We start from the raw sequence: 25,691 nt of genomic DNA on the forward strand, positions 1-25,691 counted from the left end.
GACGGTGGCGGTCAGTTGATCCCTTAAGGTCACACCTAAAGGACAACTCCCTTAATAGACAAATTGATTAATTATATGACGATACAAGGTAATCAATTCCTTAAAGTTGAACAAATCATTTGTGAGAGAGAATATTGATATCTTATTGTAATGGGATTAAATAAGATTTATTTTAGTAATAAAAATGCTTTATTACTAAAATTGCTTATTTGTTAAACCATATAGTATATATGTTTATGTTTTGATGATGTCAAGGTGCTTTATAATTTATATACTTGTTGCGCGTAATCGTTTGTCTAAGTCTTTTAGATTCGATTTATCTGATACAAGCAACAAAGAAAGGTGTGATGGAAGTATACAAGAGTCCAACCTCAATTCAAGATCAAACGATGTGAAGATTCATTCAAGATTTATGTGAAGACGAAGTCCGTCTAAAGATTAATCAAGCTTGGATGATGACGTAGCCTATACTCGAAGATCTCCTTGAAGATTAGAATAGTATAGGTGATTATCTCGTAATAATAACCAAGAATGAGTTTTTTGAATTAGTAAAGTTATAGCTTTGCAGCTATAACATTACTAGTAAAAGAGCTCAATGTTATAGCTCTCTTACTATAACATTGAGATGCTGAGTTTACTGTGCAGGACATACAATGTTTTAAAATTGTTTTTAAAATTGTTTAAAGTTTATTTTAAATGTTTTGATAAAAGTATTTACTTTATAAAGCCCGGTTTAGTGCGGAGTTCGGTTCCTTGTTGAACGTTGACTAGTAGTCGTTTTGGGTCAACTTATGAGTTGGACCATGCTACTAATTAGGGTTTCAACAAAGCCTTTCTTAAAACCTAAATTCTAACCCATATATTGAGCTAGGGTTTGCACGAGTCACGAGGCATATGAGCCGTGACATCTCGTGTAGACTAAGATATATTTGGTAAAGATTCTATATCTTTACATATCTTATGTATCTTACTTAATATATTTATTTATGATAAAAGATATTCTTGTTATAGAAAATCTTATCGTATCTTAGAATTTATAGTAAAGATAATAATTGAATAGATTATATTCTATCTTTTGGAATATTCTTTATTATCTTTTAGGCTTTTAGGAAAGAAATAATAGAAGATATGATTTGTTAACATATCTCCTATTTTCGGCCATTAGAGTTTCTAGAAACCGAGTTGCCTTATTCTTTGCTTCCTATAAATACTTTGCTCTTTGCAACAATTAAAAAAGAGACCTTAAGCATAAAAATTGATCTTATTTTTACAAAGCAAAATCGTGTGTTTCAAAGCAGAAAACCGTTTTGTTATTTTTGAAAGGTCGTGTGTTTTAAACTCGTATATTCATTTGTTAAGTTATCGTTATAAGATAATAGTGCTTATTTGATTTCTTACTTGTTCATTAACGTGAACCTTTACAAGAATCATTAGTGCTTTCTTATTAGTGTAAGTTAGTCACTCGAGTATTTAACGGTACTCATTGAGTTACAACTAGAGTTAGTTGTACGAGTTGGGTTAGTAAATTTGTAATCCGTAGAAAGGTACTAAATTTATTAATCGAGAATAGTGGACGTAGGTTTCGACTTGTGAAACTGAACCACTTCAAAAACCGTGTGTCTCCTCTCGTTCGTTCGTTTGTTTATTTTGTTTTACATTCATTAGTTGATTAGTTAAAGTTTAATCAATAAACTTTAAATAATTAATTATATTCATACAATCGAAAAAGCTTTCAAAAGTTTTAAATCCTCAATTCACCCCCCTCTTGAGTATTTCCGATCGATAGACTCTTCAATTGGTATCAGAGCCTCGTGCTCTTGATTGCCTAACCGCAAAGAGGTTGATATGTCTATCTTTATTTATTTTATCGTTTTATATTCCGCTGCCTATCACGTGATAAATGGATTCCAAATATCTCAAGTGTCCCGTCTTTGATGGGAAGAATTATGGATTGTGGAAAAACGTGATGACTCACTATGTGAAAGGTCACGATTGGGAGTGCTGGAGGATTATCCAAAACGGACCGCACAAAATTCTTGTAGCATCCGAGGAAGGCACTACCTATGAAAAGAAAGAAGAGGACTATGTCGAGGCCGACTACAAGAAGGCCGAAAAGAACTCCAAAGCAATAAGTCTTCTGCAAAATGGAATGACTTCTACAGAGTTTGATCGATTTTCTTCGTGTTCTACAGCCAAGGAGATATGGGATGGGCTTGAACTAGCTTATGAAGGTACTTCCATTGTTAGGAAGCACCGAATAGATTTGCTTATGCAAAAATATGAGCTATTCATTATGGAGCCTAATGAGTCCTTAGATAGTATGTCCGCAAGGTTTTCAAGCATCATAAACGAACTGAAAAACCTAGGTAGGAAATTCAGTACTGAGGACATTGATAGAAAGGTTCTTAGGAGCCTGACTAAGAAGTGGCGTGCTAAAGTCACTGCAATAGAGGAATCACGAGATCTTGAAAACCTATCCTATCAAGAACTCATCGGTGCTCTCATGGCCCATGAAATTACTCTTAACAAAGATGACGCTGAACCAAGCCGTAATAAGAGTATGGCCTTAAAGAGCGAAGAAGTTGACTCTGAATTAAAGGATGAGACTGTTTTGTTTGAATGCCGCTTCAAAAATAAAATATTTTGAAACAAACAAACAAAATCATCCTACAACAACAACAACAAGTCATCCAACAAAAAGGTTACAGAATCAAATTCATCTTTCGCAAACAGAGGTTGCTTCAAGTGTGGAGAATCTGATCACATGATCAAGGATTGTCCAACATGGGAGAAGATCAAGGACAAGACAAAACGTGAGAAGACAAAGAGAGAATTCAAACAGGTCATGATGGCTTCGTGTTGGGGGGACCTTGACTCAGAAGATGACGAGGGATCTGAAGACGACGAAGTAGCCAACCTTTGTCTCAGCAGTGTTAGTCTTGACCCAATCTCCGACAGCGACGATGAAATCACAAACTCACACTTAAACTATTGCTTTATTTGAGAATCAGACGAAGATGACGATGAAGAGGTAAGTTATCTTGAGCTTAAAAAACGCGTTAAGAAATTGTCTAAAAGTGCTTTAATTGAATTCTTTGAACAGTATCTCGATAAGTGTCACGAACAGGACTTGGAGCTAAAAGATCTAAAGGAACAGATTCTCGAAATTGCAGAAGAGAATCATACTCTGAAGGCCAAAGCTAAGAAGTTAAAATCTAAGGTTATAGCTGAGAAAGCAACAACGTTAGATTCTACTATGGATGAAAAGAAGGAATTAGAGTCCAAAATTATAGCTAATGAAGCTATAACTTCAGACCTAAAGCTTAACATCAAGCACCTTCAAGCCAAAGTTATAGCTAATGAAGCTATAACTTTAGAACTTAGAAAAGCCAAAGAACTTTTGGAAACTAAGGTCACATCTGATGAAGCAGTGATCTTAGACCAAAAGAAAGAGATAGATTCCCTTTCAAAGCAATTAAAGGAATCTAAGACCGACATGATCAATGTTAAGAAACAACATTCCGATGTTGTATTCCTTCTTAACAAACGATTCCAAGACTTTCGTGATAACTTTAAGAAAGATAATGATGTAGATCACACGAAATGTCAAGAGGAAATTAAAACCCTAAAAGACCTACTTCTACATGCTAGAAAGGTCCATGATAAGTGAGAAGGTAGCACAAAAGTCCTAAACTTCCTAACCGAACAATCTGACAATAATATGAAGATGAGGTTAGGACATGAGTTCTATAGCCGTAGAGATCACTCTAAATGCAAATCAACACCTTCGGATTTTGATTTCAGGAAAAGGAAGTATGCTGATCTTCCTGAATATCTGATTTGCAATTACTGTGGTCACACGGGTCACATCCAAAACAATTGTGTCAAAAAGGCTCATGATATACGAAAAAATGCCGACCATGCTAAAACTGTTGACACATTTGTCGAGGATGATGAAGCCCCCATAAATAAACCTAACGAAGTAAGGAACAATAAATTTCGTTGGTTCTATGACATGGCCTTCGACTACACCAAGAAACCTAGCACTTCACAAAACTCTTGTCAACCTAAACCTAGTAAACCTGTTCACAAGGGAAACAGTCAAGATAGACCCAGAGAAATTCCTAAACCGACAGAAAACCCTAAACCTAGAACTCCTCCCAAGCAAAATAACCCAAGAGTTAGAAAAACAGTCATTAGACAAGTTTGGGTTCGAAAGGATTTAGTATATAGAGTAACTAATCATAAGGGACCCAACTTAGCTTGGGTACCTAAAAACTGTATCTAATCCCTTCTGCAGGAAGTAGTGAAAGAAAACAATCAATGGTATCTTGATAGTGGATGTTCAAGACACATGACTGGAGATAAGAATATGTTTCTTTCACTCAAGCCCTTCAACGGAGGAAAAGTGACGTTCGAGGACAACAAAAAGGGAAAAGTAATCAGCGTTGGCAAAATCGGAATTTCTAAGTCTCACGTGATCAGTGACGTTTATCTCATGGACGGTCTAAAACATAACTTGCTAAGCATATCTCAACTATGCGACAAAGGTAACAAAGTCGTTTTCCATACTGATAGTTGTCGCATTATTATTGAAGGAACTAGTAATGTTATTCTAGAAGGCCACAGGAAAAGAAATGTCTATATGGTAGATTTAAATGCTGTGCCTACTAACTCTTTCTCATGCATGAAAGTTACACTTGATGATCCCTGTTTGTGGCATAAAAGGTTTGGTCACATTAGCTCACTAACCTTGAACAAACTCAAGAAGTGGGACTTGGTTGAAGGGTTACCTAAAATCAAGTTCGACCAAGAAAAGATGTGTGATACGTGTGCCAGGTGCAAATAAGTAAGATCATCATTCAAAACTAAAAGAGTAGTAAGCACAACTCAAGCCTTGGAATTAGTACACATGGATTTATGTGGACCTATGAAGGTAAGGAGTAGAGGAGGATCAAGGTACGTCTTCGTTCTTGTAGACGATTACTCAAGGTATGTATGGCCTATCTTTCTTCATTCAAAAGATGAAACATTTGATGAATTTGATTGTCTTATGAAACGTGTTCAAAATAAATATAAGACTAATCTTGTATCTATTCGTACGGATCATGGCACCGAGTTTGACAATCAAGCTTTCATAGAATATTGTAGAGTTAATGGTGTAGGGCATAACTTCTCTGCACCAAGAACTCCTCAACAAAACGGTGTCGTTGAACGTATGAATAGAACTTTGGAAGATATGGCTCGTACAATGCTTTTATGTAGTGGTTTACCTCGTAACGTTTGGGCCGAAGCCATTAGTACTTCTTGCCACATCCATAATCGTGCTATGATTCGACCTATTCTTAAGAAAACCCCCTACAAACTCCTTAGAGGTCGAAAACCTAATATCTTTCATCTTCGTTGCTTTGGGAGTAAATGTTTTGTTCACAATAACGGTAAAAACCGGTTAAATAAGTTCGACCCTAGGAGTGATGAGGCGATTTTCATAGGATACTCAGATCATAGCAAGACTTACAAAGTCTTAAATAAGAGAACTCTTTGTATTGAAGAAAGTGTCCACGTCATTTTTGATGAAGATAACATGTTTGATAAGCCTTTACAGGATGAGGAAGAAGACTTGGATGAATCCGACTTTCGTCTTTCAAGAGACGATCCCCCGGAATTGGAATTGGAGGACAATGAGATAGAAGGAACAAGTGATGAACTTGATCATTCTTCAAAAGATAAAAAGGAGAAAACGAAAGTTATAGTTGATGATACTATAACATTGACTCAAAATAATGATTCCCAAACTAATGTTATAGGTGATGTTACTATAACATTGAATCCAAATCAAGGTGTAGAGTCCGAAGTTATAAACGGCTCTAATACAACACCCGGATTGGATTCAGGGGGAACTTCCTCCAATTCCGATCCAAATGAAGTTGGGACAAGCTCAAATAACGATGAAGAACCAAGTACTTCAACAAAGTGGAAATACAAGAGCTCACACCCCATGGACAATATTCTAGGGAATATTAAGAAGGGTGTTCAGACTAGACGTTCCTTGAATAACTTCTTCTCTTTCTACTCTTTTCTATCCATGATCGAACCAAAAAATATAAATGAAGCTCTTGCAGAATCAGATTGGATTGTAGCTATGCAAGAAGAGCTACAACAGTTCGAACGAAACAAGGTTTGGCATTTAGTTCCTAGACCAAAGGATTGATGTGTCATTGGAACAAGGTGGGTCTTTAGGAACAAACTAGATGATGCCGGAGTCATTATCAGAAACAAAACAAGATTGGTGGTTTAAGGATATAATCAACAAGAAGGAATAGATTATGACGAGACTTTCGCACTTGTTGCCCATCTTGAAGCTATTAGACTTTTGATAGCATTCGCAGCACATAAAAGAATGAAGCTCTTCCAGATGGATGTCAAGACATCATTCCTGAATGGGTATTTATAGGAAGAAGTCTTCGTTGAACAACCCCCTGGATTTAAGAATAGCAAATATGAAGATCACGTCTTCAAGTTGGATAAAGCCCTATACGGATTGAAACAAGCACCTAGGGCATGGTACGACAGATTATCCAAGTTTCTACTTGACAGTGGGTTTAGCAGAGGATCTGTTGATAAAACCCTATTTCTAAAATCCGAGGGTTCTGACCTTTTGGTGTTTCAAATATACGTCGATGACATTATCTTTGGATCGACCAACCGAAACCTATGCAAATATTTCTCTGAGTTCATGACTTCCGAGTTCGAGATGAGTATGATGGGAGAATTGAAATTCTTTCTAGGCCTGCAAATGCAACAAACCGATGAAGGCATTAAGATTCATCAACAAAAGTATATCAAGGAATTAATTCGAAAATTCGGAATGGAAAATTCCCATGCTATGCCTACTCCAATGGTCGAGAACAAGAAATTGACATTAGATGAAGACGGTAAATCAGTTGATGAAACTACTTACCGTGGAATGATTGGGTCACTGTTACATTTGACCGCAAGTAGACCCGATATTATGTTTAGCGTATGCGTTTGTTCGATATATCAATCATCTCCCAAAGAATCGAATATGATGGCCGCAAAACGAATTTTACGATATTTAATTGGAAAGGCTAAGCTTTATTTATAGTATCCAATGGAGTGAAATTTCGATCTAGTCGGTTATTCTGATGCCGGCTATGCTGGATGTTCTCTAGACAGAAAAATCACGTCAGGTGTTGCCACATTCGTCGGACCGTGTATTATTAATTGGGGTTCAAAGAAGCAAAATTCGGTTGCCCTCTCAATCTGAAGTTTAATACATCGTCAGGATCGGTATGTACTCAATTATTATGGCTTAAGCAACAATTACGTGATTATGGTATTGACGTAGGATGTATTCCTATTTTATGTGATAATACTAGTGCAATAATAATTTCTAAAAATCCCGCACAACATTCACGTACTAAACACATTGAAATAAGACACCATTTTATTCGAGACCATGTTGAGAAGGGGAATATAAAACTTGAATTTTGTAGTACTGAAAAACAATGGGCTGACATTTTGACAAAATCGTTAGCTAGAGAATGATTTGAGACTTTACGGTTGGAAATTGGTTTAATTGGTGGTATCTAAGCTTCTGTATATGTTTAATTTTCCAATGACTGACTAGTTTAAGTTAAGATTGTATGACTGTGTCTGTATATTGCGTTGCATGAATAATTTCGTTTATAGGAAAATATTTATCATAAATTCTATTTGTTATTTAGAATTTAAGTGTCATACAAACTTTATCTTTTATCAAGATACACCATATTTTTATTTTTCCAAATTACATAAAATTCTCCTAAAAATAGCTTCACCAAATTGTACGTATTATGCTTCCTATTCCTAAATAAACTTCAAATAATTATCTTTTCCATATCTTATCTTTTACCATGTTAATTTGATCACCTACCATCCTATTCCTACCTTTATTCTTATCACTATTTTTTTTTTTTTTTTTTTTGGTAAAATGTAAGTAATATTATACCAAAAGAACCATCACCGGATTACATCAACTGTTTTTGAACTTCAGAAAACGTACAACAAAAACCAAAAAGCGAGTAAACTAATTAATCCACTCCTTGTAATTATCATTGGTTGGTCTCTGTCGTTGTATCACCTGCATTCGTACCATTATATCATCCTTCACTATTCTGAGTAACACTTCAGGCCTTACCAATCTCTCTTCCAGCCGGCATTTGTTTCTTTGTTCCCAAATTCGATAAAGTAGAGCCTGCATCCCAGCTGCCACCATTTTCTTCCTCAGCAAACTTCTGAAACGCTTCTTAATCCACCAGTGAACAAACTCAGTCGTTGGAATGCTAACCTTTAGCATGTCATTCAGCAGTCCCAAGCATTTTTTGCTATACTCACACTAAAAAAACAAATGCTTATGGTCTTCATCAGCTCGTCCACACATTACACAACCCATATCTTCACATATCTGCATCTTTTTCAGTCTATCCCTAGTGAGAAGCCTACCATGAACAGCAAGCCATCCAAGAAAACAATGTTTAGGCAAACTGACATTATTCCAAACATAAGGTACCCAGTCAACCTTAGGTCCTTGACCTCGAGCCACTTTGGTAACCTTGTTGAACAAGTGTAGCAATTCCCGAAGTTAGCCACCACTCCTCTGCATATCCCTCTTTAAGCTTCTCTTTAATTCCACATGACTTCTTCCAGGCCCAGCTAGCACCAACCTTAGGAGTATACATCGCCGGTCCTCATTTTTCATATAGATCGCATGAATCCACTTCACCCACAAGTGGTCTTCTTTCTGTGCTAACCACCATATATACTTACCTAGAGCTGCAGTGTTCCACCTTCTAAGATCTTTAATGCCCAAACCACCCTCAGCTTTAGGTGCACAACACTTATCCCACACAACTAGAGCAGGGGAGTCTGTAACATCCTTACCTTGCCACAAAAAACTTCTGCAAACAGCCTCAATTTTGGTAAGAATACTCACAGGTAGGACAAAAATGCGTGCCCAGTAACAGTGGAGTGTACTAAGCACAAACTTTATCAATACAAGCCTCCCTGCATAAGACAATTTCCTTGCTCCAATTGCTCTTATCCTCTCCACAACTTTCTCCACCAATTTTGCACAGTCACATGCAGCTAATATTTTAGAAATTATTGGAACTCCCAAATACTTGAAAGGGAGAGTACCAATAGGGATACCAGCTAGCTGACAAAGCTCCTCAAGAGAGCCTCTACTAATTCCATTCCCATACATACAGGACTTACTTTTATTCATGGCAAGTCCTGATGCACAAGAAAACGTCTCAAAAGCTCTTAAAAGAATAGTTACTGACCTCTTCTCCCCTTTGCAGAATAAGAGGAGATCATCAGCAAAACAAAGGTGGGATAGCTTCAAAGGTCTACACAAAGGATGATATTTGAACCCTTCATAATCTTGCACAACTTGAATAATTCGACTAAGGTATTCCATACATATTGTAAAGAGGAGGGGAGAAAGAGGATCTCCCTGTCTAATCCCTCTTCTAGCTTTAAAAAACCCAAACACCTCACCATTAAGTGCCAAAGAAAAAGAAGGGGTTGAAATACACTCAACAATTAATTGGACAAACTCTTCAGGGAAGTTAAGAGCCACAAGCATATCCTTCACAAAGCTCCATTCAATATTATCATAAGCCTTCTGTAAATCAAGCTTCATTAGAATTCTGGGAGAGCAGGCTTTCCTCCCATACAGTTTAACTAAATCTTGGCACACCAGTATATTTTCCACAATGTCCCTGCCTTTAACAAAGGCACTCTGATTAGAGCTTATAATACTAGGTAGTACCAGGCTTAATCTGTTACAGAGGCACTTGGCTATGCATTTGTAGATCGTATTGCAACAAGCAATAGGTCTAAATTGGGTGACAGAAGTAGGCATAGAAACTTTGGGAACCAATGTCAAAATAGTATTGTTAATCTGCTTCAGCATTTTGCCCTGAGTGAAAAAATCAGTGATTGCTGCACATACAGCAGGCCCCGTGATATTCCAAGTATCCTTAAAAAACTGGCTGCTATAGCCATCAGGCCCAGGTGCCTTAGTCCCTGGAATAGAGAACATTGCCATCTTAATTTCCTCAGGGGTTACATTCTTAAGTAAACTCATCCTTTGATCCTGATTAAGTATTCTGCCTTTCTGAACTGTAGGTGTATGAACCTTATTAACCATCTTACTAGTGCCCAAGATCTGAATGAAGAAATCTTCAAAAGCCTTATTGATATCCTGAGCAGAATTATGACACTTTCCTGTACTATCATCAATTTTAATCACTTTGTTCCTGATCCTCTTAGCCTTCAGGCTAGCATGGAAATAAGCCATGTTATCATCTCCCTCAAGAGCCCAGGCTGCTTTAGATTTTTGCTGTAGAAACTGATGCTTAGCAAGTAACAACGTAGAGTATTCAGTTGCCACAGTTTTCTCAATATAAATAAGATCAGCATCAAGAGGTTTGTGTCTCAATTTCTCCTGAACCTGAGTCAAAGCCATACAAGTGATAGCAGTTGTATTCTCTATATCATTAAAACTCTCCTTGTTCAGGTTCCTCAACTTACCCTTCAACATTTTCAACTTCACAACCAGCTTGTACATAAGAGTTCCATCCACATGGACACTCCACTGATCCTCAACAATCTTACTGAAATCAGGACTAAGAGACCACATATTATAATACTTAAAAGGAGCTTTCCATCTCTTCTCCTGCTCCCCAAAGCTCATCACACACGGACAATGGTCAAAAAGACCCTCTGGCATAAAGTTTGCAAAAGCCTCAGGAAATTTGTTTAACCATTCTCCATTCACCATAAATCTATCCAACCTGCTATACTTTCTTGTTTCCACCTTCTGCTTATTATTCCATGTGAATTAAGATCCAACAGCCTTAATATCCAATAATTGACAGTAATCAACACACTCCTGGAAAGGCTGTATTTCAGCAATTGTGACCTCTCCACCAATCCTTTCTTGAAAACCTAACACATTGTTAAAATCACCTCCCAAAGCCCAAGCATCCTTGGAGCTATCATTATATTGTTTCAGTCTCTTCCATAAGGCACCCCTCATGGTCTGGTCATTAAAGCCATACACACAAGTAAACCAGAATTCTCTATTATTTATTTTATCCTTCACAAAAGCATGTATTGTTTGACTAGTTATATCCTCAATACTCACATCAAAAGCTTGAGGGTTCCACAACAGCCACACTCTACCACCTTTATGCTTGCTATTATTAGTGCAGATAGCCCAAGAACAGCAAATATTATTCCTAATTGTCAACCAATTATTACTTCTCACTTTTGTTTCAACCAATCCAAACAGCCCTATATGATTATTATGCATAAACCATTTAACCTCCTTTTGTTTATTTTGGCTGTTCAGTCCCCTTACATTCCAGAACCCAATATTATCCATTATCCTTTCTGAGATGTGATCCTTCTTCAACTAACCTTTCCACTCGAGTTCTCCCACTACTCAGTCCCCCCTTAGCCATCTGGACAGATTTATGAATAGCACTGTTAAATACTTCCATAAATGTTGCTTTCCCTGGCAAACTCTCTATACCATTATGAGAATTCATCCTGGTAAGAATCCTTACTGGGGTTGAGACTGTTCCATTCACATTAGGAGTGGCCAACACAGGTGACTCAGTCCTCTTTGGAACAGCTGTAGCTTTCATTGGACTAGGAGCAGTTGCTTGTCCAGCCACAGGTTTCACCACTGGTCTCCACACCTGTTTAGTAACAACCTTTGGCTTGACCTTAACTTTATCAGAAGTCTTTCTACACTGGTCAGCTACATGTCCCATTCCTTTGCATTGAGTGCAAGTAATGGGAAGCCAATCATACTCCACCTTTACTTTCTGCACACTCCCTTTCTCATCCTTAAATTCAATAAAATCAGGGAAACTTTGTGACATAGGCACTTTAACCAGTATCTTGGCAAAGTTGAGCAGCGTCTTGTGTTCAGTAGCCTCATCACACCTCATAAACTCTCCAATTATACCACTGATTTTCTTCAATGCATTCTTACCCCAGAATTTTAACTCAATTCCTATCAATTTTATCCAGATGGGAACATTGGTAATCTCTTGTTTAACTAACTCAGCATCTGCACTCCATTCATGGATAATGACAGGCTTGTTATCAAACATGAGTTGGTCAGACATCAAGGCTTTTTGTTGCATCTCAAGGGTTTTGAATCGCACTAAGAAAATTCCATTGGGCATAAATGACACCTTATCAACATCAAATTTACTCCAGACTCTCCTAATATACCCATCTACCACATTCCGGGGTTCGCTCCTAAAATATAACCAAAAACAGAAGTTTTCCAGTAATTTATCTCAGAAACAACATCATCCTCAGAAAGTTGTATTAATACCTTTGAAGGCGGCTTGGATACAGTTTTCTGCATATGCTGCTTAAGTTTCTTACTCATTACCTCTTTCCAGGTGCCATCCTCCTGTTGCGTGATTTCAGAATCCAATTCCTCCTCAGTTTCCTCCGGAATATCATCAAGGTCCAGCTCAAGATCATACGGAAGCAGACACCTCGCAGGATTTTTCGAACTGAGCTGAATCGTCTCTCCTTCCTCTAACAATTCCTCCTCAAGCACACTATATCTGCCTTTCGATTTATTTCCAGAATTTTGTGATTTTTTTGGATTTTTGTGTTTTTTTTAGATCTAGCCATTGCAAAATCTAATCAACAAAATCAAAGTTAGGGTTTCAGAACAATGGAAGAATATCGCAGACTTTCTCTCTCATCACTATTTGACACTTACCATAATTGATTAACACTTGCCTAAGACCTAGACCTAGCCTTATAATTACCCCCCTCTCCTTTGCCGTGTAAACCATTACCACACCCCACTTGCATACTTTTTCTCTTCTCAAAAAATTACCACAATCTCATCATCACCTTCTTCACTCAACCATCAACATCACCATGAATTCACATCATACAAAAACCCGATCATCAACCCGCCATTAACAAAGCCGCCACTTTAACAAACCATCATCACCACTACCATCTCATGATCTTAATTTTTCTAGCTTTCCATCACCTCAACCGAACTTATCTACACCCCTGTTTCACGGTCGGGATGACACGGTGTCCGAGGGAAAAAGACGCCGCCTTTTTAAAGGAAAGAATAAGGTAGTTGTTGATGAGGGTAACGATATTGAAGAACCCGAGGTTATTGTAAGGAATGGTGTTGCACGAACTTTACTCCGGGATGTTTCGAAAGCCGCAACAAAAGAAGGGTTAAATCGAGTCCGGTTGACTCAAGATGAAAGCATCCTTGTTTCTCGTGTCTTGAAATATTCTATACATGGAGGAAGCTATTATCCCAAATCTTGGTTGGTTAATGTTCCCGCCCTTAAGTTTTTTATTAATTTTCTTGATTTTTAAGGGTGGAGTCACATTAGTCAATTTTCGGGTCCATTTTATCCGGTTGAAGTTGTTCAATTCGTTGCTAGTGTGTCGATTAAGAACGGGGTCTTGCATGCATTGGTTAATGGTGTTGAGGTGACGGTTTCTGCTTTGGATTTTTGCTCTGCTTTTTCGGTTCCCGATGACAAAATTTAAATTAATCTGAGTCTTGAATGGTCTAATATTGTTAGTGACAAGGAATTGTTGGTTAAGAAGTATTTTGAGGATGTTGGGATGGAGGTGGGAACATTGTTGTTCGTCCTCTCTCGGCGAAAATTAAGTTCCTCTTAAACTTTCTTTGGAACACGATTGTGCCGAGGAGAGGAGGACCAGACAAGGTTTCAAGTTATGAGGCTATTATTATTTACTCATGGTTGGAAGGACAAAAGGTGAATTTAGCGAGTCTTGTTTTACATCGTATAGTCCAAACGAGTCTCACAGTTACCAAGGAGAAATTTAGTACAACAATCGACCTTCCATATGGGATGTGGGTGTCTCGATTGTTAGAAGTGAAACGAGTGGTGGGACGGGATAGCTAAGGTGTAAGTGCAAAGGATTGTATTTGTGATCTCTTGATTAAGCTTATGGGTCTTGTAGTTGATGGACCCGAGTTATTACTTGTCAAGGATGTTGAGAAGATTCCGAGTGATTTGGGTTTGGGGCCAATGGAGGCAAAATTGGAAAGTTTTATGACTACTTTAATGGGGAAGTTTGAGGAGTAATACACCAACTTGGCTACGGTCTTATCACAAGTTGGACCATCACGGTCTTTGGAGTCTGGTTTGGATGCTTCTCGGGTTTATTCTTGGATGGATGAGGTGGATAAGAGGCTAATGGGTTTTGAGAGGGAATTGAAGCCCATCCGTGGGGAAGTGTTCCCACATGGAGATGGTGGCGGTGCTTTGGTTATGCATGGAAAAGCTATGGCAAACGATCAATCACTAACTTTGGAGGCGACTAAAGCTTTGTCCTTGAAGATACTCAACTTTGAACGAAGTATTCAAGGTCTTTCTCAGCTTGTGAGAAGCTCCTTCGATCGTCTCGATGCCTTGGAACATCGTACCCGCCCCGACTACGTGAACCCTTACAAAACCCGAAACATTTGACTTTGTCTCACCTTGCCTTATCTAGCACCTTCTCCTTTTAGTATCTTTTCTTTATCTTGATGGTGTATTTTGCAAACTTAAATTCGGCCCATTTTGGCATATACTTGTGGATTATGGCCCAAGTATTTCTCTAAACATGTGTTTATTCGGCCCTTTGGCATCAAACATATTTTCTTAAGTTTGTATGATAATTAATCCTCTAGATGCTTATAGTTATGCGTGCTAATATTATGTTCTATGACGTTTTATCTCTTGTCTCATCTTATATTATTCTAGTCATTTCAGTTTTGTTCTTAACTTTTCGATGATGTCAAGAGGGGGAAAGAACGTCTATGGTAAGCATCTACCTAAGCTTGCTCCTTGTCAAGACCAATTGTCTATTAAAGTCCTTAAAGTTTCGTTTTTGTGTTAATTGTCTTGATCTTGTGTTGATCTTTATTAGTAAGATGACGGTATTATATTGAGGGGGAACTCTTTACTTAGTCACAGAATTAGGAGGCTTGCCATCATAAAAAAAGGGGGAATTTGTCAAACCATATAGTATATATGTTTATGTTTTGATGATGTCAAGATGCTTTATAATTTATATACTTGTTGCGCGTAATCGTTTGTCTAAGTCTTTTAGATTCGATTTATCTAATACAAGCAACAAAGGAAGTTGTGATGGAAGTATACAAGAGTCAAGCCTCAATTCAAGATCAAACGATGTGAAGATTCATTCAAGATTTATGTGAAGACGAAGTCCGTCTAAAGATTAATCAAGCTTGGATGATGGCGTAGCCTATACTCGAAGATCTCCTTGAAGATTAGAATAGTAAAGGTGATTATCTCGTAATGATAACCAAGAATGAGTTTCTTGAATTAGTAAAGTTATAGCTTTGCAGCTATAACATTACTAGTAAAAGAGCTCAATGTTATAGCTCTCTTACTATAACATTGAGATTCTGAGTTTACTATACACGACATACAATGTTTTAAAATGGTTTTTAAAATTGTTTAAAGTTTATTTTAAATGTTTTGATAAAACTATTTACTTAATAAAGCCCGGTTTAGTGCGGAGTTCGGTTCCTTGTTGAACGTTGACTAGTAGTCGTTTTAGGTCAACTTATGAGTTGGACCATGCTACTAATTAGGGTTTCAACAAAGTCTCTCTTAAAACCTAAATTCTAACCCATATATTGAGCTAGGGTTTGCACGAGTCACGAGGCATATGAGCCGTGACATCTCGTGTAGACTAAGATATATTTGGTAAAGATTCTATATCTTTACATATCTTACTTAATATATTTATTTATGATAAAAAATATTCTTGTTATAGAAAATCTTATCATATCTTAGAATTTATAGTAAAGATAATAATTGAATAGATTATATTCTATCGTTTGGAGTATTCTTTATTATCTTTTAGGCTTTTAGGAAAGAAATAATAGAAGATATGATTTGTTAACATATCTCCTATTTTCGGCCATTAGGGTTTCTAGAAACCTAGTTGCCTTATTCTTTCCTTCCTATAAATACTTTGCTCTTTGCAACATTTAAAGAAGAGACCTTAAGCATAAAAATTGATCTTACAAAGCAAAATCGTGCGTTTCAAAGCAGAAAACCGTTTTGTTATTTTTGAAAGGTCGTGTGTTTTAAACTCGTATATTCATTTGTTAAGTTATCATTATAAGATAATAATGCTTATTTGATTTCTTACTTTTTCATTAACGTGAACCTTTGCAAGAATCATTAGTGCTTTCTTATTAGCGTAAGTTAGTCCCTCGAGTATTTAACGGTACTCATTGAGTTACAGCTAGAGTTAGTTGTACGAGTTGGGTTAGTAAATTTGTAATCTGTAGAAAGGTACTAAATTTATTAATCGAGAATAGTGGACGTAGGTTTCGACTTGTGAAACTGAACTACTTCAAAAACCGCGTGTCTCCTCTCGTTCGTTCATTTGTTTATTTTGTTTTACATTCATTAGTTGATTAGTTAAAGTTTAATCAATAAACTTTAAATAACCAATTATATTCATACAATCGAAAAAGCTTTCAAAAGTTTTAAATCCTCAATTCACCTCCCCTCTTGAGTATTTCGGATCGATAGACTCTTCATTATTGTTTGGGAAACAATAGAGATAAGAATTAATGGTTAATTATAATTACAAGATGTTGTGAATTATAATTATATGAGCCATTTTATTTATATGATCAAGTATCATTAGTCAATTTGTTGTATGTAATTTAATTAATTTGTAAAATGATATTTATGTGATAAATATGCATTAAATTAATTAATAACTTGTAACATACTACATGTGACATATTGTGTGACAAATGACAAATTGATAAAATAAAATGGTGGTCCATTTTATGTGTATGGACCGAATGGAGGGAGTAGTGATGGTGTGAGGTTGATTTATTTTATGATACTAGTTGTTGCACCGCGCCCTATCGGGCGCGGTGCCCCAATTTGGCGGAATGCTAAGCAGAAAAAAGTTGGTAGTGTATCAACAAAAAAGAGCGTGGTTCATTATATATAAATATATTTATAGATGGTGGAACAAGCATAGAATTTATTAAAAAAAACAGGCGTAAACGCTCGAAAACATGTCTTATGGGAAATAATTACAGCACAACAGTCTAAAATATAAGGTAGAATGACAGCGCCATGCCTTCCACTCTCCCTCTCTATCCCTCCCACTCAACGCTCTCCCTTCCTCATTTAATTGTTCAAGCAAGCATCTGATTACAAATAAGTACAAAAAATGTTGACAATTTTTCCATTATAAAGCTTTTTGCAATGCTTTCAAAAATGCTGAACACTTGCATCCTAAAGACGGAATCAAAACTACACCATTCTGAAGGATTTAAGACGTTGACACATTGCGTCTTCAGAAGTAACTGATCTTGAGTTCCGACAGCATTCTAATTGATATGTTACCTGAGTAGCTAACAAATGAAGTTTGTGGCGCATGCTTTCTTGAACCAAACCAGTAAATCTTGGAAAGTTATCTGCAAAGAACTTCATTAGTCATCATTTGCAATCACAATAGAATACTTTTTTCACAAAATGCGAAACATGGAATTCGTATAAAAATAAAAAGGTACTGCCAATACAAAAACATCAGTCCATTGGTAACTCACTGGCGTTAATCTGTTGTAATCCTCTTGTCCAATACAAAAGAAATCAACTCAAAACACCAAACTCCAATTTCTATTACCCAAATTTATAAAAATAGCAATCAAAAACTACCTTGCAACTTTTGTGAAGCACAGAAGTTTAATTAGTTAATAAGGCTTCGCAGTTGGCAATTTTATGCTACGACGATTATCTTTTTTAGATCCCTTTTGAGAGAGAAGCAATTTACGATAGTGTTTTGATAAGGCGTGCTGTAAAAGTCGATCCTCAAGAGTGTTGAAACCAATTTTTGAATTGTAAAAGTCAGTCCATGAAGTATAAACCTGATTTCCAAACTAAGGGACATAAAAGCTTAGCACCAATATCCCAGATGCCTAAGCTTACCACCAGTATTCCAGTTAATATGGTACCACAAAATCGTTGTATTAGAGGTCACCACATACAAATTAGAGCTAAAAGTAGGGTATGTTATCAACATCGAACTTTATTTGTCTCCGTAAATAATGAGAGTCACTGTATTCCTGCAGGTTGAATTAATAAAATGAATCACTTAATACCAAATATTCATCGACAACAAGGGAAGAACAACCAACCACCAAAGCATACTTTAATGGATTTCACCCGATAATGAGTAGAATGGCAAAAAGAAACTACAATCTCCCTCCCTCATTCCCTCCCTCTCAATCTGAACAAAAACAAACACAAAGTCTATCTCCTTCCCTCCCACCCTCTCCTCCTTTCTCCATTAGTTTCAATTTGAGCACCCTCTATATTTGAGCAAAATCAAGCACAAACTCTCTTCTCTGTCCTCTCTGCCCCCTCATATGGATTTGCGACTAAACATAACAGCAAACGACACTTAACACAATCAGCAATGGTTAGGATTATGTTTAGAGTGATGCACCGTGATAAGATAACTAAGAGAGGTGTCCTAGATCAGCGTACATGGCATCAGATCCTGCAACAACAACAACATTACCCCAGTGCCTCAATGGCTCCCGCAAATTGCGGGGTAAGGGGGAGGTCAGATGTACGCAGCCTTACCCTTGTGTTAGCAACACAAAGAGGCTGTTTCCGAATGACCCAAGATGAAAATTGTATCGAGAATTGCATCGAAGGACCGCTACTTCACAAAAGAAAGAAGCGTAGCCACTTTAGTGAGCCATTTTGATTTATTCCATTATAATCCATAACCAAAGAGTAATGAGTCTTTGGCTTGTAAATTTCTTTTATCACTAAATTAGGCCCAAACAGTTAATATGGTAGCGGAGAATCGTTGTATCGAAGGTCATCACTTACAATTTATAGCTAAAGTAGAATTTGCTATCAACATCGAATCGTATTTATATCCATAAATAATGATAGTCACTGGTATTCCTGCAGGTTGCATAAATAGAATGAATCACTTAACACCAAATATTAGTCAACTAATAATGGAAAGAACCGACAACCGAAGCATAGTATACTGGATTTCACTCGATAATGAGTTGAATGGCAAAAAGAAACTGCAATATCCTTCCCTCCTTCCCACCCTCTGCCCCTTCCTTCATCCCCCTCAATCTGAACAAAAACTAACACAACGTCTCTCACTCCTTCCTTCCCACCCTCTCCCCCTATCCTTTTCAAACTGACTATCTGAGTACCCTCTGAATTTGAGGAAAACCAAGCACAAACTCTCTTTCCTCCATATCTCCCTTCCTCCCCATGCTTTCCTCTCTCCCCACCTCTCCCCCTTGAGCCATATGCAAGTACATAGTTTATATGCAAGTATATAGCTTATACGGAGTACCTCATTAGCTTGTCCAGCGGTGATGGATTGGTATAACATTATTTCTACATAAAATGAAGGGCATGAAGTTAGTAATTATGCAGTAATATATGCATGATTAATTGGCCGAGTTCTGTGGAGTCGTTAAAAAAATTAGGCAATCAAATCTCTTGATACTTTAATGCAGTATCTTGAGATCTAATCCATTGAAATGTTCCAATATTATCTGTAGAATAATATTATTAACCCTATGTTTATTTGACCATCTTTAAGGCAAGCAGAGCGAAACGTCTCTTCATTATTTTTGAGTAGTCAAGTGCACTATCAATGAGACTGTTGAGCTTAAATTTAGTGAACTATAATACTTGACTCCACAAAATCAACATAGGGGCGTTTCAGAGCAAAGGCAACATATTTTGCATAAAAGGCAACAATAGCAGCAAAAATAAATAGGGTGATTCCATTTAGGAGAAGTACTGGATTAACCTGATGATATAAGGCAAAATGATATATTGTGCCCAACAGTTCAAACATCAATTATCACAAGTTGGAATCTATCAATATCCAGGTTTTAAGACAACAGTTTGTTTGTTTTTTCTGTTGGTTTTTAGTTCATAGTTTCAAGGAAACAAAAACTAAAAACTGGTTTTAAAACAACAGATTGGTTTACTTAGTTTAAATGTTGCAATCTTTTCCGATCACATACCATGGCTTTTTTCCCTTCTCAGAGGAAATGTCATGACATCACAGGTTTCACATTTACTTATGCACCTAGCATAAGTGTCTCTATACTCCATGAAACAACTACAATATCTCGACATAATTCCACATGAAACAACTACATTAAGCAAAGAATATAAGATTAAAACTTCTTCACAAAATAAAGGTGTTCTCAGCGGAGTAAGATTAACAATGAATTGATGTTTTAAATAAAGGTAAGTACTTCATACCAAGTTATAAAGCAGATATTACTACCTATGTTACTCGAACTCACGGAGAAGTGAGCGATGCTCCACGATCGCGGAGTGTTGGATACGGCTATATTTCAGGCCAGAAGATCATTCCTTTGGTCTAGAATGAGGTGTAAGACTGTCATGTCAGAGTTTCGGCCGGGATAAATCTTTAATTAGCACTCCGAGGTATTATGCAGTACAATGAAATCAATGAAATTTACATTCTTAATTTCCATAAGAAAATTCTAGCCCTAAGGTACAACCTTTTAAATAAGGTAAAACCATATTCAGTTCACAAAAAGACCTTAATCAACTATCCTTACCTCAATGTCAGTAGTTCCATTTCTCACACCCAGAGTTGCACGAACAAACATTATATCCTCACTAATTATTCACTGGAACTCTGGTGCAGCTTTCAACCAAAGCACTAATGGTCCCTTTACTACTGCTTGTCAGAATTCAATCCTACAACACAAAACAGTGAGGTTGCATCAAGCGGGCAAGCTAGCTAAAAGGGAGAGTGAAATGACAGCACTGTTTAAAAAATTCGGTATTAGTAGCCCCTGTAAAGCTCAACACATCTTTAAAACTAAAACGTAATTGGACAATGTCACACCTACATGCCTCTAATTTTGTACAAACGTAAAGCCAAGGCAACACATTCAAACCCTTGACTACAAGTCACATGTCTTTTTTCCGGTCTTGCTCAATTCATCCACCAAAACAATTCACAAATCCACACGGTTACCCAACTTTGAATAACAAATTCTACCCTAACAAGCTAATAACATTCAAAACCTAATAAACGAAGAGAATTACAAAACGCTGAAGTCATTAACAATGGAGAAAAGCACTATATACATATTTTAACACCACATGAAATTATAGTAACTACTTAATTAAATCAAATGGTGTGTAAATGGTATTTCCCATTCTGATAAGGACAAAGTCTATTCTTAAAGCGAATATTAAGCAGTCTAGTAGTCCTGTTTGGGAGAATTCCTTTATAGTAGTTACGGTTGCTTAGCTAACCACACAGGTTGCAGACTTAAAGGTATTGAAATTATCGTGAGTCATCAAAAGGTCAATAAACTTTTATTATTGAAGGATATGACATACAGAATATCCCATGCAAAGTTGTAAGGGACAGAAAGATTGTTATTTGCTAAAAAGGGTAAGGCAGGCGCTTCTATAGACAGACAAGATGTCTTTGAGGATTTCATGGACTCGTGACCATAATATCAAGGTTAAGGGTTCACCCGCCTCGTCGCAACAAATGACGACAACTACACAATTTTTAAGAAGCATAGCCAGTTTAATGAAAAAGGCAAAAAATATTCACTAAATTGCACTACAGTTCTTACCCAACACTCACTTGCACACTCTTCCCTGCCACTCTCTTTCTTATTTTCACCCCCCCCCCCCCCTTCTCCTTCCCTTTCCCCTTCTCCTCTGCCAATGCTACCTCCCCCCTTCACCTCCTCGTCGTTGTCCTACTCCTTCCCCACCTACTTTTTCCCCTCACCCGTACCCCCCCCCCCCTTTTCTCCTCCTGCTACTACCCCCCCCCCCCTTCCTCCGTTCCTCCTCCTGTTACTCCTAATCCCCTCTCCCTAGTCTAAAGTCTAAACAGTTTGAAGTAAGGAATGGCGACAAAAAAAGAAAACCTAGCAAATTCCAGAAACAATTAGCAAATACGAAGATTCAAAAGACATTTGCAATACAAGTTCTACAGTACTTGTCGAGTCTAGTTGAGATGAGTCTTCATGAAACTCCTCTTTATCTAAAATAAAGAAGCAAGCAAATATATAACTATATTTCACCTCGAAGTCTGCTACATAATGATATAAGTCTCGTTATTTTCTCAAAGTGCATACCAAATCATTACCTGAGTATGTGTAACTGACGTTTTTGAAACTGAAAATGGTTTGAAGAAACACACCTGAAGTTTTTTTTTTTACCAAATAACGAACACCAGCTACTGCACCAGTAGGCCCTCAAATACCAATCATGAGAAGAAATAAAATAGACTTAAGCGGAAAAGGTGCTCACCTCGAACCATTATTCTTTTTTTCCCATAACTTTAGCCCGATTTCCATACAAAGCTTCAATGAATTTGAAGGGCTTGAACTTATAGCCTGATTTCCATTATCCTCAACAACAACTGCAATTGCACACACGAAACCCCAACTATAAGAATAAACAAGAAAAAGCAAACAGAAATTAAAATTAATAAGTAAAATGTGTAGCAGGTAAGAAATGATAGAGTAAATTAGGACTGAGTCTAAGAATTGTTTATTTTAGTAGCATATAACCGCTCCACTTTCATCGCGACTTGAGATTCTACTCTTTGTAGTATAGGTCCTAAAACTCATTGGGCCTTAAGAGCTTACGCATTCAGCCCTCTTCTTACACGGGTTTCACTCCTTTTGTTTTTTGTACATGGGTAGCATCCTCTTGGTGTCATTTAATCAATACCATGAAAAAAAAGCATCCACAAACTCTAACAGCTTTACATGAATCATGAGATGCTGACATGTTGCCGTGAAAATCCTTTGAATTTGTTTGGAGAGGTCATCTATGTTTGTTTAGGTATGTGAATACTGATTCCTTAACCATTCAAACACAAACGTGAATAAAACAGAAGCACCAAGAGAAGATCACATCGAACCATGCTCACCTCGAACAAAACAGGGTATTGTTTCACAACTTTAGCCCGATTTCCATACGAAGCTTCAAATGGATTTGAAGGGCTAAGAATCAATCAGGAAAAAACAAACGGAAATTAAAATAATTAAGTAAAATGAGTAGGAGGAAAGAAATTATATGAGTAAATCAGAACTAAAAGTATAAGAATCAACAGGACAAGCAAACGAAAATTAAAATAATTAAGTAAAATGAGGAGAAAGAAATTATAAATAGAACTGAAATTGGAAGGGGAAATGAGTGTGGAAGGGGGAAATTGACCACCGTCAAGACAAGACCGCCCTTACTTGCTAAAGTAAGGATAAATAATCTAAGCTAATCTAATATATATATATACAGAGGTCATAACACAAAATCAACAATTAGACACCAAGAAAGAACTCAAAATTCTAGTGCAATCCGCAATCCGCCATGTATATTTCTCAATCATAGATGAGTCTGTTCATATCAAGGTCGGCCGCTACATTTGTATTGGCAAGAAGCTCTACTTTCATTGTGTGGACTGTATATGTTATCAGCTGTCATTCACTTCCTAAACCTTCTGGCATGTATATTATGACTACATTCTTTGGCATAATCCACGAGCGACTCTATGCTTGTGACCGTGAAAATAACGAAAGATATAGAATTTGGGTACTTGATGACTACGAAACTGGTCAGTGGTCCTTACAACACAGTATCCGAGGGAAAGATTGGATCCCTCGTCAGGTTTGCCTTTCTAGATATCTAAAAGAAGGCCATGTTTTGGAGACATAATCGGTTTCCATCCAACTAATTCTGACGTTTATGTGATCTGTCCTAAACAAACTACTCAAAATAAATAAGCGAGTGCACACCAAATATAAAGGCAAAGAGAGAATAGGCCAACTGACAATTTTCTTAGCCTTACTATGTGCTCAACCGGTTCGTTAAACAGGCCTCAGGAAAATAGAGGCCCCTCAAATAAACTTTAGTGCAGTACATTTACATGGACAAAGAGTGGAGTAGTGGTTTGTTAGTTGCACCGTAGATGCAATGAATTTGAACGATCCGAGATCGAGACTGCATGCCTCTTTTTTTAATGTTTTTCCCTGAATTTATTATTCATGTCTAGAATATAGTGTGCATATTAATTGTTTCATATTAAATGCTTGATCTTAATTAGTTTGTACTAATTTCCTTCTTCCTTGAGTAATGACTAATGAGTAGTAGAAGTGACAAAATTTCATAGCACAAGTCAACCACTACTACAGAAATAACTAACAGAATAGGAAAAGCGACTCAATTTCATTATGCACCAGTATCGTCAGCTAAGAACTATGAGAGGAGGGTTCTTTATAACAAGCACAAAAACGAACCAATGCTAAGAAGACATTTATTAAGAGATATGACAGCTAAGAGCCAACAGTTATCGAAACGTTTGTTCAATTAGAGAAAAAACAGTACTTTATGGATATGTATGAATGTATGATCGTGTATGATGCAGTAGAAACTATTTGGCCACCAATTGGAATGTAAAACAAGAGGTTTTAAGTAGGCGAATAAGATTCATTACCATAGTATAGTTGGATTTTCTGTCATCCTCTTCACCTCCATAGTAACTGTGATACTTCTCGTACCTAATAAATCCGCAACAAATGGCAATTAAATAAGAGAACAATTTGATTTCTGATAATGCAATTCAGAAAATTAACAATTTATCAATCCTGTCACTAATGCTCTCAGTACAATTAATCCTAAGGATAAGTGATAAAACTCTTCACAAAGAACAGGCTATCATAATTTTATTAGAAAGCTCGACGTGATAAATATCGCACAATCAACCATTTCCAAACAAAAACCCCATGTCGAATTTGCTATTATTTCCCCTATTCGAACTCTCCGTATCCAAAATTTTAAAATGGCCCCAAATTTTTGCATGCAATCAATTGTAAATCTAAAAAAAGCCCCAAATCCCATTGCATGCAATCAATTTCAACCCAGGAAAATTAGAATTATAAACAGGGCGACTTACCTGCTACTGCTACGTGTATCAGCCGGGATGAATTCGTGAGCGCCATTGTTGTCGATTTGATATTTGATCGATAAGCTATTTCTTGAAGATGTAATAGAGGCGACGGAATTGGAGAGGCTTAATGTGAGATGAGAAAGGGGGCAAATGAAAGAAGTAATCGCATCAGAGAGGAAGAGAAAGAGAGAGACAAAGATGCCAGAAACGTTAATAGGAGAGAGTGAGACAGGAAGGAGAAAGAAATAATATCAAAAGGCAGGAGGGCAAAATAGGCAAAACGATCATATTTTACTGTTACAGGAACAGTAGCACACCTTTGGGTTTTTAAAAGAGTATGGAAATAATTATAGCTATTTGCTTTATACCTATACTTACATGTCTTACACATCTAATGCATTGTGAAGACAAAAACAAAAAAAGGGAAAGATGCCCTTTTGGCCCCTTCCTACCCAGCCACACCTCCTCTTATGAGGACTTTTGTTCTCATTTTTCATTCAACCAATTCATTCATATTCTCCTACATGCAAACCTTCACATATTCTCTCTATCTCTCTAAAACAAGATTTTGA

General features: G+C 36.9%; 1 protein-coding gene across 1 annotated transcript; it reads right to left on the minus strand.

The window, feature by feature from the left end:
* Positions 1 to 10,909: 10,909 nt before the first annotated feature.
* On the minus strand, positions 10,910 to 12,269 carry LOC141595388 (uncharacterized). Its single transcript, XM_074415352.1, has 2 exons — positions 11,491 to 12,269; positions 10,910 to 11,267 (listed from the first exon to the last, which is right to left on the minus strand). Exons 1-2 carry the CDS (start codon positions 12,267 to 12,269, stop codon positions 10,910 to 10,912), a joined length of 1,137 nt encoding a protein of 378 aa, XP_074271453.1.
* Positions 12,270 to 25,691: the final 13,422 nt, after the last annotated feature.

This window comes from Silene latifolia, chromosome 8, assembly GCF_048544455.1.
Source record: "Silene latifolia isolate original U9 population chromosome 8, ASM4854445v1, whole genome shotgun sequence".
NCBI lineage: Eukaryota > Viridiplantae > Streptophyta > Magnoliopsida > Caryophyllales > Caryophyllaceae > Silene > Silene latifolia.